The following is a 14,102-nucleotide window of genomic DNA, read 5'->3' on the forward strand; positions in this document are numbered from 1 at the left end:
TGAATGGCTCTGACACTTCTTTGTTACAAAAGTATGTGAAAGTGTTAATTTTCACCTGCTTTTGTAAAAAATAAGTGATGATGAATAGGTCCCACAGCCTGGGCAGCAGAGTCAGAACTGAGGAGAGGGTAGAGTTATAAACTGAGATAACTTGCTTAGGGCAGGAGAGGGTGGAGATTGGAGAAAGGAGGGTCTCCACTTAAGAGAAGAAGAAAGCAGGTAGAGAGCAACAAAGTTGCGCGCTTGGTGAGCATAACCTTTTAGCCTTGTGTGGGGTGGGGTGAAGGTGGAACGGGAAATGCCAAAGAAAAGAACATTCGGTCTGAGTAATGGAGGTGGAAATTAGCAGGAAAAGGCTAGGTCAAGTGACTAATTCTAGAATGGGAGGGGAAGGAGGTTTATTGGGTGATATGAAATAAGTGGGAGGAGGGACCAGGGCGGTTGTAGATGACCATGACATAAAGATTATTTGAGTGGAAGAAGCAGATATAGTGACCTCAAACGGAGTGGAGTGGTACTCATGGATAAAGGTGAATTTCATACAAATTGATCTACCATTCCAGAGGGCACAGGAGAAAAGGAAGGGGGAATGAGTATGAGGTTTGCAGTTTTGACAGTGAACTTAGATGGTTCAGGAGTGTAACAGGGAGAGAGTGGGGATAGAACATTAGGCAGATGCAGAGCTTAAAGGGGAATGGAGGTGTGCCGGAGTGAGGAGAAGATGTTATAGAAGGAGCAGATGAGGAGGGTGGGGTGGAAAGAGACAGAGGTATAAAGAGTGGGAGGAAATGGGGAAATGAGTGTGGTGAAAGAGAGGCTGATCAGAGAAGGGGGACCACTGGAGAGGTGGGACAGAACAAGGGAGGGGACAGTGAGTACAATAATGTAAGAATCACAGGACAGGTTATCAGAGACTGTACTTACTCATTATTATGTAACTGATATATGGTTATAAAGCATTAATACTTAGTTTTAAGTTATTCTGACTGCAATCAATTAGGACAGGATGAGTTATTCAGTGACTGTCTAGAGTACAATATGGCAATACGGGCACCTAGAGTACAAATGGTCAACCATGTGATAATGGGGGTTCATAAAATAGTGTTATGGGGTGTTGCCAGCCACCAGAAGACATTCATAAGAGTGGCAAAGGTGATTTACTAGAAGAGTTGTAGCCAGTCCTTGGAATATAAGTATAAGTCATTTTCTTTTTGTAGTAGCTACTGCTATTATATGATTGGCTTTGTTTTTCTTTTTTTTACACATGTTTCCAATATATATATATATATATATATATATATATATATATATATATATATATACACACACACACACACATATATATATATATATATATATATATATATATACACATATATACACACACATATATATATATATATATTCATACACACACACGCATGTGTATATACATATATATATATATATATATATATATTTGTATATATATATGCATACATATATATACACACGAACAGTAGTTTGAGCCGGTCAACCAACCTATTAAGGCATTTAGCCTTGCAGAATCACATGCCGGGTCCTCCTCCTGGCTCCCCGCTTGTATCCTCCAGCAGCAACACCTTACTCCATCCTGCTAGGTTGCTGACTGTGACTGTCAGCATCCTCACGGTAGTGGCTGCTGCGAGTGCCGTTCCCCAGCTCCTGGCAGGCGCGATCATGTGACATCACGTCACTGCGTGCCTTAAAATGCATGCTGAGCAGTCTGAAAAAAGTCAGGAGCCGGAGCTGCTCTGTGCAGCTTCCGAGCTCGTCTTTTATAATGACCGCGATTCTGGGTGGTTTGGTGCACAACCAGAACACCCCGTAGTTTCACCTGACAGCCAGCCAGATCAGAATGAGCTTCTGTACAGAAGCTCATTCTGAACTGGCAGGCTGTCACCACAGCCACCTGACTGATACACTGCCCGATCGGAGCTGAGCTCCGATCGTGGCAGCGCGGGGGGGAGTTGAAGCTGCACTGCAGAGCTGTGGAATGCCCCTAGGCATTCCAAATGCCCTATGCCTAGGGCCGGCTCTGACAGCACCTATAAAAATTGAAGAAGGGCAGTGGCTTACACCACAATACACAGGACAGCACCAGTAAAAATGATTTGTATTTTTGAGCAGCATAGCCCTGCACCACACAGGACAGCACCTGTAATTATTGAAGAAGAGTAGCAGCCTACACCACAACACACAGGACAGCACCTGTAACAAGTATTTGTATTTTTGGGCAGCATACCCCTGCACCACACAGGACAGCCCCTGTAAAAATGATTTGTATTTTTGGGTAGCAGCCCCTTGATAGGAGCACAGCACCCCTTCGCACCTACCTATGCTGATGACAGGTGTGGTTGGCTAACACCGCACGCACTCAGAAAAAAAATAAAACATTTTAACACTGGCGGTAGGTGAAGAGAGCACCCCTGAAGGACGAGCACCCCCTGAACACAGCACTACAGCCAGCCGGCCAGCCCGTATGGACAGAAAAATAGCCAGCCCCTATATGGACAACAGTAGCCAGCCAGCGTCAGCAACAGCTCCCAGCTCCCTCCCTCTTAACAGTAGACAGCCAGCCCAGTATTGTAATGTATATAACTATATAAGTAGTGTACTACTAAGTGTATTATTTTTATTTATTATCACAACAGTACAGTAGCCAACAGCTCCCAGCTCCCTCCCTCTGCCAGCCCCTATGGACAGGATAACAGCCAGCCCCTATATGGACAACAGTAGCCAACCAGCCCAGTATATAATGTATCACACAACACTAGCCAACAGCTCCCTCCTTCCGCACGCACGCTCCACATCACAGGACCTTTTATAGAATCCAAAACCTTCAAAAATCCGACAGCGGGATGATGAAGTTTTGCCTATATTTCAGTTCCGAGCCAGGTGGGAAAACCCGAGCCTGACTCGGTTCCCAGCTCGGATCGGGGGGGGGTTCGGATTTCGGAAATCCGAACCCGCTCATCCCTAATAAAAGTACTTGCATTTAAACTCAATTGGCTTGGGGAAAATACACATTTAAACAGCAATCTGACTGCAATGAGCAGCACCTGCTACTCTCTTCTGTGTGTATGCAACCATCATTATCTTGGAACCATCGAATGCAGTCATGGTGCTTGAGGTAGACCCTGGGCTACCTCAAGCATTGCGATCACCACTGTCCGTGTAACAGCTCGGTGACGTGTACGATGATGCTGATATGTAATAATGCAAGCCCTTAAATTGGTGTAAAAATGCCCAGCCATGCCTGTGCTAGTGCAAGCACACCCTGTTTACACCAACCTGGCCTAGCCAACTCCCACAAATGCCCCCATCCTGTCACTCAAACTAGCGTTCATTTGTAGAGAGCGAGCGACTCCCGATCGCAGTGAGTGGTTTACGCATGCGCACTTGGCAAAAAATCGCCCGGCTGCTTGCGAGCGCAGCTTAGCGAGCGGATCTGAATCAAGCCCAGAGTTCTGATAAAAGCAAATGAATCATGCCTTGCACCACATATCAATATACTTAATTTGTGACTTTGCTCCAGGCATACTAGATTAGTACTTTTGTGGCAAAATAATTGGTTGAATGTGATTGATTGTATGTGGCTATGATGGGAATAAGATGCAAAATTTAGGAAACACTATGAATCGTTACCCATGGCAGGGTCTAAGGGGGTTCCATTCATTATCACTTAATTTCTACAAAATTAGGTGAAAATGAAGATATTGACCTGCTTTTGTCGAAATTAAGTTTTCTGGCCACTCATCAAAAAAGTTACAGTAAAGCAAGAGATTTCACAGATGTATCCTGCTTACCTTTCTCTCCCAATGTGGCCCACTGTCCCCATACACTAGTATAGGGACAGAAATACATCAAGTTCCGAAAATACAATATTTTCAGAGCTTGACTGCGGGATCATTCGCCATCTTCAGATGGCATTTGGTCCAGCAACCAGCTCCTTCCCTATGGGAAGGAGTCCCGGGTTGTGAAGAGGGATCCTTTTGGAACCCTCAGCCCCTATCCGGCTTCTTCCACTTGCTGCAGGGGCCCGGCAGGGGACCAGGTCCGGCACTGCTCCCCCTCCCTCTTAAGTCACAGCAGCCCAGCACACGCTGCTGTGTGCTGGGCTGCACTGGAAGACTTCTCATGGCTGCTAAAGCAGCAGCTGGAGTTGTCTCCTATGCCTATGGGGGGAGCGATAACATTGTCATATACTTTTATATTGTGGTTTCCATAGGTTGACCTGAAGTAAACTGATATCTCATTTGTTTTATACTAACAATTTTTAAAGAGACATCTTTTCTTTCAGTTCTAATATAATTAATATAAGTGTAAACACATATTGAATAACGGTTTTAGTGCAGAATGTATGACTGCTCTCAAAATGTGAATAAGTATTTGTATTATTGGAATGGGGGACTATAGATATACATGAAAAAGGTTGACAATGTCTAGATAGACACCAGATGTTAGACAGCCAATAGATCGACAGGGACAAATGGTCGACAGGGGCAAAAGGTTGACACACTAAAGGTCAACATGGAAGGTTGATGTTTGCAAATGGTTGACATGCTGAAAAAGTCAACATGAAAATGGTTGACACAGAAATGGTCAACACTTTTTTTTAAGGGTTAGGCACTTACTGGAGTGTTATGGTTAGGCACCTACCCGATGGGTAAGCTTAGGCACCATGCGGGAGGTTTAGGCTTAACGGAGGTTTAGAGTTAGGCACTAGAAGGGATGGTGGGGGTCAGACACCTACCCTGACAGTTAGGGTTACGCACCGGGAGGGAAGGTTAGGGTTAGGTTCCAAGGGGAGGGTTAAGGGTTAGGATTTGTGTTAGAAAACAAAAAACAAATGTGTCGACCATTGTTGCGTCAGCCATTTTCACGTCGGCCTTTTGAACCCGTCGACTATTTGTGCTTGCCAACATTCTTCCATGTCGACCTGTAGTGTGTTGACTTTTTGCATGTCGACCTTTTGTCCCTGTCAACAAATTGTCTGTCCAACATCTGGTATCTATCTAAACATTGATGTTCATTTTCATGTAGATCTATTGTACCAAACCCGTAGTATTGTGTTTAAATTTTGAATGTTTAATAGGCTTATTTCCTCTCTGCAGTGCCAACTTCATAATATATATATATATATATATATATATATATATATGCATATATGCACTAGTTATATAGATCAGGTTCACTCTAATAGGATTAAATAGTCAGCTAGGTTGAAAAAAGGCAAGTCTATCGAATTCATCCTATTTTTATATGAATAATCAAAGTAAAACAAAACCCCAATAACACCAGTGAGAAAATAAAACATTCCGTAACAACTGATCTGTTCACTAAACTTTACCAAACCACAGCTTAATCCCGACTAATCCATCCCAACACCTACATGTCACTCCCTTATGCTTCCACTATAGCTTCTCCCCTTCAGAATATACAGTTGTAGCCACGCTCATATATGCTGCAATGCGAGCGCATCACGGCACGGATGGCGTGACTACTGTGCCTGCATTTATGGCGTGCATGTGCGTATGCACGTGCATGCCATAGACTTCAATGGGAGAAAGCCGGCCACGCCTAGCCGCAGCCCGGCGAGAGCTCTGCTATGCCGCGATGCGTGATGTGTCCATCGCGGCAACGATGGACACAGCTTCATCTGTAGTCTTTCATGAAATGGGTCGTCTTTCCTCTTAAGTTTTCTCCCTTGTTTCCTTCTACATACTTCTTTTCTACCTGCTTTGGCTAAACTTGGTTTCCTTGTAATTACCTTATGTAATTTTACTGTTATTTTGTTATAGGATTTCTGACTTATATCATTTCCTGTTTGTACTACTACCAGGGGCGTATCTATAATGGGTGCAGGGTGTGTGGTGCAAATGGGCCCCTGTGTCCAGGGGGGCCCCACACCACACACCCTGCACCCATACTATCTAATACTTACCTCTCCGAGGTCCCACGTTGAGTGTCTCAGCCCTGTACAAGATGCCGGAAAATGGCCGTGCCATTTCCCCGGCAATCTGTGCACGCGCTATAAACTCTGGGCACACTCTAGTGCCCAGAGTCTACTGATGCTGTAGTCGTGTTCAGAAGCGTCAGTCTGCTGTCAGCCACAGGGGAGAGATGAGGGGGCCATGTATGGGGTATGAACATGGGCCCCTACACTCATAATACACCCCTGACTGTTGCTCTGGAATAGTACAATCCATATTTTTGTGTATATGTGTTGTGTTATCCAAGTCAATTTATAATTGCATGCCCAAGTGCTCTAAGATCAATTTAACTTGTGGTGGGGACAGCTATAGTTATAGGAGGTAACTACCCTCGATTCATATATGGATTTATACATACAAGGTATTACCAAAAATGTATAAATCCATTTGTGTTGCGTTCAGTCGTTCATATCTGATGAAAAATCGTTCATATCTGACATGCCTGAACGATGGACGATCAACGATGCGCGTTCCCGTTTGTCAGATAACGATATCTGACATCTGATGGGTTTGCAGTCAGACTTGGACGATTCCATTCATTTTAATGGAGCGTACACACGGTCAGATTTGTCAGACTTGTCAGATTTGTCAGATGAACGACTGAACGATTGAACGATTTTACCAAAGTTTTGAACGATTTGAACGATTGAACGATTTTTGACTGCATTAAAATGAATGGAATCGTCCAAGTCTGACTGCAAACCCATCAGATGTCAGATATCGTTATCTGACAAACGGGAACGCGCATCGTTGATCGTCCATCGTTCAGGCATGTCAGATATGAACGATTTTCCTTCAGATATGAACGACTGAACGATTTTTAAATCGTTATCGTCCATATCTGAAGAAAAAATCTGATCGTGTGTATGCACCATTATGCAGTCAAAAATCGTTCAAATCGTCCAAATCGTTCAAAACTTTGGTCAAATCGTCCAAATCGTTCAAATCGTTTAATCGTTCAGTCGTTCATCTGACAAATCTGACAAGTCTGACAAATCTGACCGTGTGTACGCTCCATTATATAGTGAAGTATAAATCGTAGTCAGGGCCGGTGCAAGGTGTTGCGGCACCCTACGCAAATTTTCTGCCAAAAAGACCCCCTCCCCCCCCCTCCCCTCCACTGTCGTATAGTGAAACGCCCCCTCCCAAAAGAACTATGTAAAAAAAAAACACTATGCACAACGTTTACACTTACTGAGTCGACATTTGTAACTTGAGTCTCTTCTCAGGCTCTTCTCAACCCGGGCGGCATCCCTGCACCTCGTCTTTGAGAGAAGGAGCAAAGGGAAGTATAGAGGAGGCCAGGGGGATGAATTTACAGTTCACTTGTAAATAAATGAAAGCAAGCCGAAAGGCAGTCTGGTCACAGCAGGCAGACATTGCGGCTGTGATGAGTGAGCAGATGGTGACCAGTGTGCAGCACTGAACACTGACAACAAATCAGGCCGGGGCAGCCTGCCCTAAACCCGCCAGATGCTGCGGGGGGCCGGGGAGTGAGGAGACAATGTGCAGTGCAGTGTCTGACATTGTGGTGGCCGCAGTTGGCTTTACAAGTGCCGCTGCCATCACTCGGACATATATTACACAGGGGTTGCCGGGCCACTACACTGTCTGTAACTTCTAGGACATAGTGGTGGCCGCAGTTGGCTTTACAAGTGCCGCTGCCATCACTCGGACATATATTACACAGGGGGTTGCCGGGCCACTACACTGTCTGTAACTTCTAGGACATAGCGGTGGCCGCAGCTGGCTTTACAAGTGCCACGGCTGCCGCTCTGCATTTACGCTGGCTATTATAGTTAGTACACCACTGTCAATAACACAGCAGGGCGGCGAGTGGTGCCCTCCAGTGGCCAGCACCCCTAAGCAGATGTAGATCAAAAATTTGTGAGACAAGATAACTGGAACATAATGTATTGAATGAAGGAAAGTTGACTGCAGAGATCAGCAGTGTAGGTGACATACTTTTTGTCAAAGTTGTCAGGGATCTACAGTACCTGGAAATTTGGACGCATGATGCGACTTAAGGCCCCCATACATCAGAGATTGATTGCAGCAATTGTGCAATTTGCAATCGACTGTGTATAAAAATCTTTCCCTTTTTCAATCGATTGCAGATTGCAGAATTGCCACAATCGATTGAAAAAGGGAAAGCTTTTTATACACAATCGATTGCAAATTGCACGATTGCTACAAGCAATCTCTGATGTATGGGGGCCTTTAGACAGTCCAATTGTAGCGATTCTCCGATTTTCATATCTATTAGTTGATTCAGCATTGTAGCTGCATCCAAAGTTGCTTATACTGTTTTGTGTGTTAGGAATAGTATTTTTGTCACAGTGCAGTTGGTATAAAGTTCCAGATTAAACACAATGCTGCATAGTAGGATACAGTACATGACTTTTTCCTTTTTTCTCAGGTTAGCATCTGAGTCACATACCGCTGCTACTTGCGGTATGCCAGAGCAGAGTACAGGGTACTCAAGCATTGCTGCATTAGTGATGCGACTAGGACTCATATTATGTAAAAAAAACTGTGTGGCGGGATGCATGACACATCTTATTCACTCAAATCTGTGACTTGCCAAATAGTTAATTTAACTGAATATGCATCTTAATTGCATCATTAAAGCAACAATAGTACAATGCACAAGTACTATGGACATGCAGCAGAGGTGTGCAACTCAGATTTGAGAACAGGTTAGTGTAATCCAGGGGGTGGATTGGGAATTTAAAGTGGGCAGATTGGGAATTTAAAGTGGCCCTGTAAAAATTTCTGAAAGTGGCCCTATGTACTATAGGCTGCATGGCCAAAAGCAACCGTTGGTGAAATTAGCAGACCATTAGCTCTAGTACTGACAGCTTCTCAGTGAATGCTATACAACATGCCACCCAACTTTCTAGTAGTGGAAACTGGGACCTAGTGCAGAAGGTACGTGCCTGGAAAATGGTGCGTGGCCTCATGTGAAATGCCACTCCCCTTTGTTTTCATCACATTGGGGGCATGCCTAGCACTGCGGAAGTTGCTTTGCAGGCCCCCAGTCCCCTCTCCAGTGACTAGATGTTGTGCCATGTGCACGGCATCAATTTAACACTTGCTCTGCTAAACAGCAGTGGGTGAGAGAGGGGCTCCCAAACTCCACTTTTCCCAATGAGCCCTATGGCCAATCCTCCCCTGGGTCTATTTACAGTAAGTACTTAAATACAGCACTTGAATCTTCAAAAATATGCTGCTGTGAGGAGACATGGCAAAGGCAAACCAGGCACTTTAGTGAGGAGATCTGCTACAGACACAGTGGGAAAACTACTGGGCAGACCCGCTGCAGACACATTGGGCACAATGGTTAAAAACAGCCAAAATAATAAAGGTGTCCTAAACACATTAGCTACAGAATGGAAGAACTGGATATACAGATGTAGACATGCTCATGGATGGCGTGACTACTTTGCTCGCATCTATGGCGTGCTGGCGTGCATGTGCGTATGCACACGCACACCATAGACTTCAATGGAAGAGCGCCTGCTGTGTCTGGTCACGTCCCAGCGAGAGCTCTGCTATGCCGTGATACGTGACGCTGTGCGAATAACTCATCGCGGCAACTATGAAGACAGCTCCATCTGTAGTGATGCAGAAACCTGATTGGAAGGCATCACTAATATGTAACAATGTATAGTCAGAACTGGGCATTTAATTGAAAGTTACTAATACAAGCACGGGGCACAGTAGCATGCCATTGGCAGAGTGCACATGGCACTCACCTGGCAGACACAGGAGAAGCAGTGCTAGAAAGGAGCCCTTCAGCTCTAGCAGCCTCATTCCCACAAGATCCACTCCCCATCTTCCCATAACACCTAGACCTTTCCAGCAGGCACTGAGGCAGCAGCATCAGACAGGGGTGTAGCATGTAGCAATGGCACCCAGAGCATATGTGTGCTACCGCCTCTTCCCCCCCCAAGTGTACCAGGTAAGAGGCAATGTCCACAATGTAGGGGCAAATTAATGGGAAATAAAAATAAACATATGGGGTAGTATTAAAATGGGACATGGAGGGCTAGATATATTCCAACTCACTAAAGTAATTCTGCCAATAAAACAAAAGCTACACAGCCCAAAATTGATGTTATGCCATACAGTAGTGTATTTTATTCACATTTTGCAACATTAATGCCCATTAAATCACGTTATGCTACAGTTTGGGCTATTTTATTCATATTATGCTATACAGTAGTCCCCACAGTTCATAGTATGCCACAGTAATGTCCATAGTTTACATGCCTCAATAGTGTCCCTTATACACATTATGCACAGTATCACCCTTGAACACCTGCTATAATAGTGTCCCTTATTGTAATGTGGCTTCAGAGCAGTCAGACATGACCTCACCAGACCTGCCACTCAGGCTCCTCTCAGTCACAGGCGCCGCATCCCAAGCTCTCAGCAGCAGCACCTGGTCCTGGCCTCCCCTCAACAGCAGATACACAGCCACTGTATTCTGTCCTTCGTGCGAACTGGACCGGCTGATGTCAGGGCCAGGGTGGTAGGTGGGACCCGACTCAGGAGTGCAAAAGAGGAGTAGACTGGGGTGATGATTGGAGGTAATTGCCTCCTCCTCCCTCTTTGTTATTGCCCATGGCTCAGTCCCAGAGCCAGATTAAGACTCCACAGTGCCCTATGAATATATTATCTAGGGGCTCCATAAATATAGTTTATATAAATACACAGCATATAAAATTCTCACATAGCTCTCCCCCCCTCACTCAGTCCTCCTCCAATCAAACACACACAATACACCCCCCTCACTCAGAACCTCCCCCCCACAGCTTTCTTCCTCAGCTAATCTCCCATTAAACAGCTCTCCCCCTGACACATACACAGCACTCCCACCTTACACAGATCTCCCCCTCCCTACTCCACCACCCCCTCACACACACAGCTTTCCTCACTCAGCCACCCTTCACATACACAGCTTTCCTCACTCAGCCGACCCCCTCACACATACACAGCTCTTCCCTCCCCACTCTGCCTTCTCCTCACACAAACAGCTTTCCACACTCAAATCCCCCACAAAACTTTCTCCACCCTCACTCAGATCCCCCACTTCACACACACACAGATCTCCTCCTCACAAAGATCTCCCCTCTAGACAAACCCCCCTACACACTAATACACACACAGGTCTCTCCCTTAACAGAGCTCCCCTCCCTTCACACGGAATCGGTATGAAATACCGCCGGCCGCATGGCCGATTCCCGGCAGCGCCTGGCTGACCACAGCAGAGTTCCCGGCAGCAGAAGCCCGACAGCGCTGGAAATCCCAATCGTGGATAGGTAAGTATTGACTAACCTAACCCCCTAACCCTCCTTAGGGGTGCCTAACCCTAACCTCCCCCCCAAGTGCCTAACCCTAATCCCCCCTCTAAGTGCCTAACCCTAACTCCCCCCTTCCCCGCTGCCTAAACCTAAGTCCCCTGGGGTGGTGCCTAACCCTAAGTCCCCCCAGGTTTGCCTAACCCTCCCCCTAGCCTAACCCTAACCCTCCCGGGGGAGTGCCTAACCCTAAGTCCCCCCTGGGTGCCCTAAACCTAACCCCCCCATGCGGCTGTCCACTCGCGACGCCCGGCATCCCTTCAATTGGGATGCCGGGCGCCGGTCTCCCGGCGTCGGGGAAATGTCAGGCGTCTACATCTAGACGCCCGCCATTTCACCCTCGCTGGGATATGACAGTCGGGAACCTGGCTGCCGGTATTAAGGCAGCCGGCTTCCTGATTGTATACCCTTCACACACGTCTCCCCATTACTTAGTTGCAGGGTGCAGAAGATCAGCCATCCGACAGGGGGTGGGGGGGCAGACCACCTGCTGCTGAGCTGAGCCCTGAAGCACATACTCAGATCAGTGAGTGTCTCCATACTAGGGCCGTGTTGTGGGCGGAGCCACAAGTGCCACTCTGCCCAGATGCTCTGCCCTAGTGGCTAGATGGCTGATTTCCGGCACCCTGGCCAGAGCAAGTGTCTCAGGCTGCCATGCACATGAAGGCAACCTGCCTTTGTGTCCTCACTGCTCTGGAGTCCTGGATGCTCAGCACGGCCCAGGGTTACTGCAACAGGAGACACTCACCCTATTTCCAGCCTCCCCAGCTATTTCTCTGCAGGTCACAGCGCTTACCTATAACAGCCACCCGCTCTGCCTCTAAAGCTTCTCTGTGGAAGCACAGTTCCTTCTGAATGGGTGAGGAGAGACCAGAGGAGGCCGCTGACCGGTACCGGCAGGGCAGGCTGCCTTTCATGAGGGTGACATGCTACTGGGGGCGGGGCCACATGCAACAGGCGGCCTCATAGATCCATCGGCCCACCGGGAATCTACCAGGTGAATTATATGGCCAATCCGCCCCTGAACACATCTATAGCACATTCCATTAAAAACCTATGTGATCCATTGTAATAAAGAAACCCCTTATTGATTGATTATTTCTTATGGATTGTTTTCTTAATACCTGCTTGACCTATCACCATATATAAATTTAATCCCATGGAATAGCTATTATCTAATACCTAGGGGTAAATTTACTAAGCTTCGTGTTTTGTGCAAGAATAAACACGACCTGTTTCGTACAAACATACTCTAGTTTGTCCAGAACGAAGTCGCAAATTTACCAAGAATTGTGTTTTGCTGAATAATTTTTTTTTCAATGGTGTACAGTATGTGATTGTGTTTTTTACCCTGTGCCTGACTACAGACAAACACACCCGAACATGCAACCTGCACACATCAGTGAGATACGTATAGGCTGCATTTATGCATTAAAATAAAAAATAGAAAAAGAAACTGCCTGGGGTCCCCCCACCTTAAAGTATAATCAGCCTCTTTGAGCCGTCCAATCATCGGGCTCTGTAAGCAGGTACTGTTTCTAAAAATACAGGGAGCAATGCCCCGTATTTTAAGAACCAGCACTGGGCTTCACTTGCGGGGGTGTAATGCCACAGCCAGGGAACACATTCACGGGGTCCCCTGGCCAAAGTGTTTGCACCTCCAACTAGTCAGCCCAGTTCGGCTCATAATTGTGCTGTATGCAGTTTTACAAATAACTTTTAGCGCCAACATACAGTACTTGGTATCATGTGCAAACCAAATGAAAATTCCATCACTAATGGAAAAGTGTAAATTCCAAAAATGTTTTATTTTACAGTGATGTGAAATTGTTCATCACAACAACTATAGCGGACAAGATAACTGCAGAGGTTCTAAAAGATCTCACTGAGACTCAGAGCAAGCTGGTAAGTGTCACAAACTTTCCTACATGCTTGGATAACTGGTAAAACTTGCTGCTGTAACCAAAGTAGTGATGACCAGCATGCTTTCAATTATAAAGTTTTAGGTTGCTCTCCAAAGTCCAAAGTCTATAACCTTCACAAACATGGATATTTATACATACACTCAATTTATGAGTAAAACATACTTCCAAACTATCCCTGCAAGATGGGACAAAGCCCTGACTGATTGGGACAGTCACACAAAGCCAGGACAGCCCAACCACAATTTGTGCAATTGAAAGGCTATCCTCTTCTCACCTACAGTACAAGTTTTTTTTAGTATTTACTACCAGCTTCTACTCATAGCCTAGGCTCAGTTGTTGTTTGTCTGGATAGGGTAATGTTGAGGATCTGTTTTGAAAAAGTATAGGTATATAAGAAATGGCAGCATAGCAACTGTAGGCCTTCCCCCCAAAACCATCACCATTGTTTAATTAATAGAAACCATATCTAATAAGCCTCCCTCTCTGCAACTTTTCCAACATTATATTAATATCATTCACATTTAATGAACAGACTTATTTTCCTCAACCAGCGCAAACATTAAATTAATATTAACCGGGAAGAATACCGTGCCCTGGCCCAGGTCCCTCAATCACCAAATTCCTGTGTTAGGGGAAGGAAGTGTGCATATAAATAACTGGAAATCTCACTAAATGCAAGTCTGAGTAAGTATATTTTCTACAAAAGTATGATATTGGGCTTACTTTTGCATACTAAGTTTCAGTTCCTGTCACTATTACATACTGGCAATCACATTGGCTCAAATCTGTGCACTCAG

The 14,102-nt window shown here is 45.6% G+C and overlaps 1 protein-coding gene across 1 annotated transcript in view; it reads left to right on the plus strand.

Moving 5' to 3' along the window:
• Positions 1–14,102, plus strand: part of LOC148474932 (capping protein, Arp2/3 and myosin-I linker protein 2-like) — a 970,125-nt gene that overhangs the window by 469,019 nt on the left and 487,004 nt on the right. Inside the window, exon 24 of the mRNA XM_088457971.1 lies at positions 13,198–13,285. Coding sequence (XP_088314097.1) covers positions 13,198–13,285 — 88 coding nt within the window. The remainder of the gene's footprint in view (positions 1–13,197; positions 13,286–14,102) is intronic.

Source organism: Taudactylus pleione, unplaced genomic scaffold, assembly GCF_031769625.1.
Source record: "Taudactylus pleione unplaced genomic scaffold, aTauple2 ptg000799l, whole genome shotgun sequence".
In the NCBI taxonomy this organism is placed as follows: domain Eukaryota; kingdom Metazoa; phylum Chordata; class Amphibia; order Anura; family Myobatrachidae; genus Taudactylus; species Taudactylus pleione.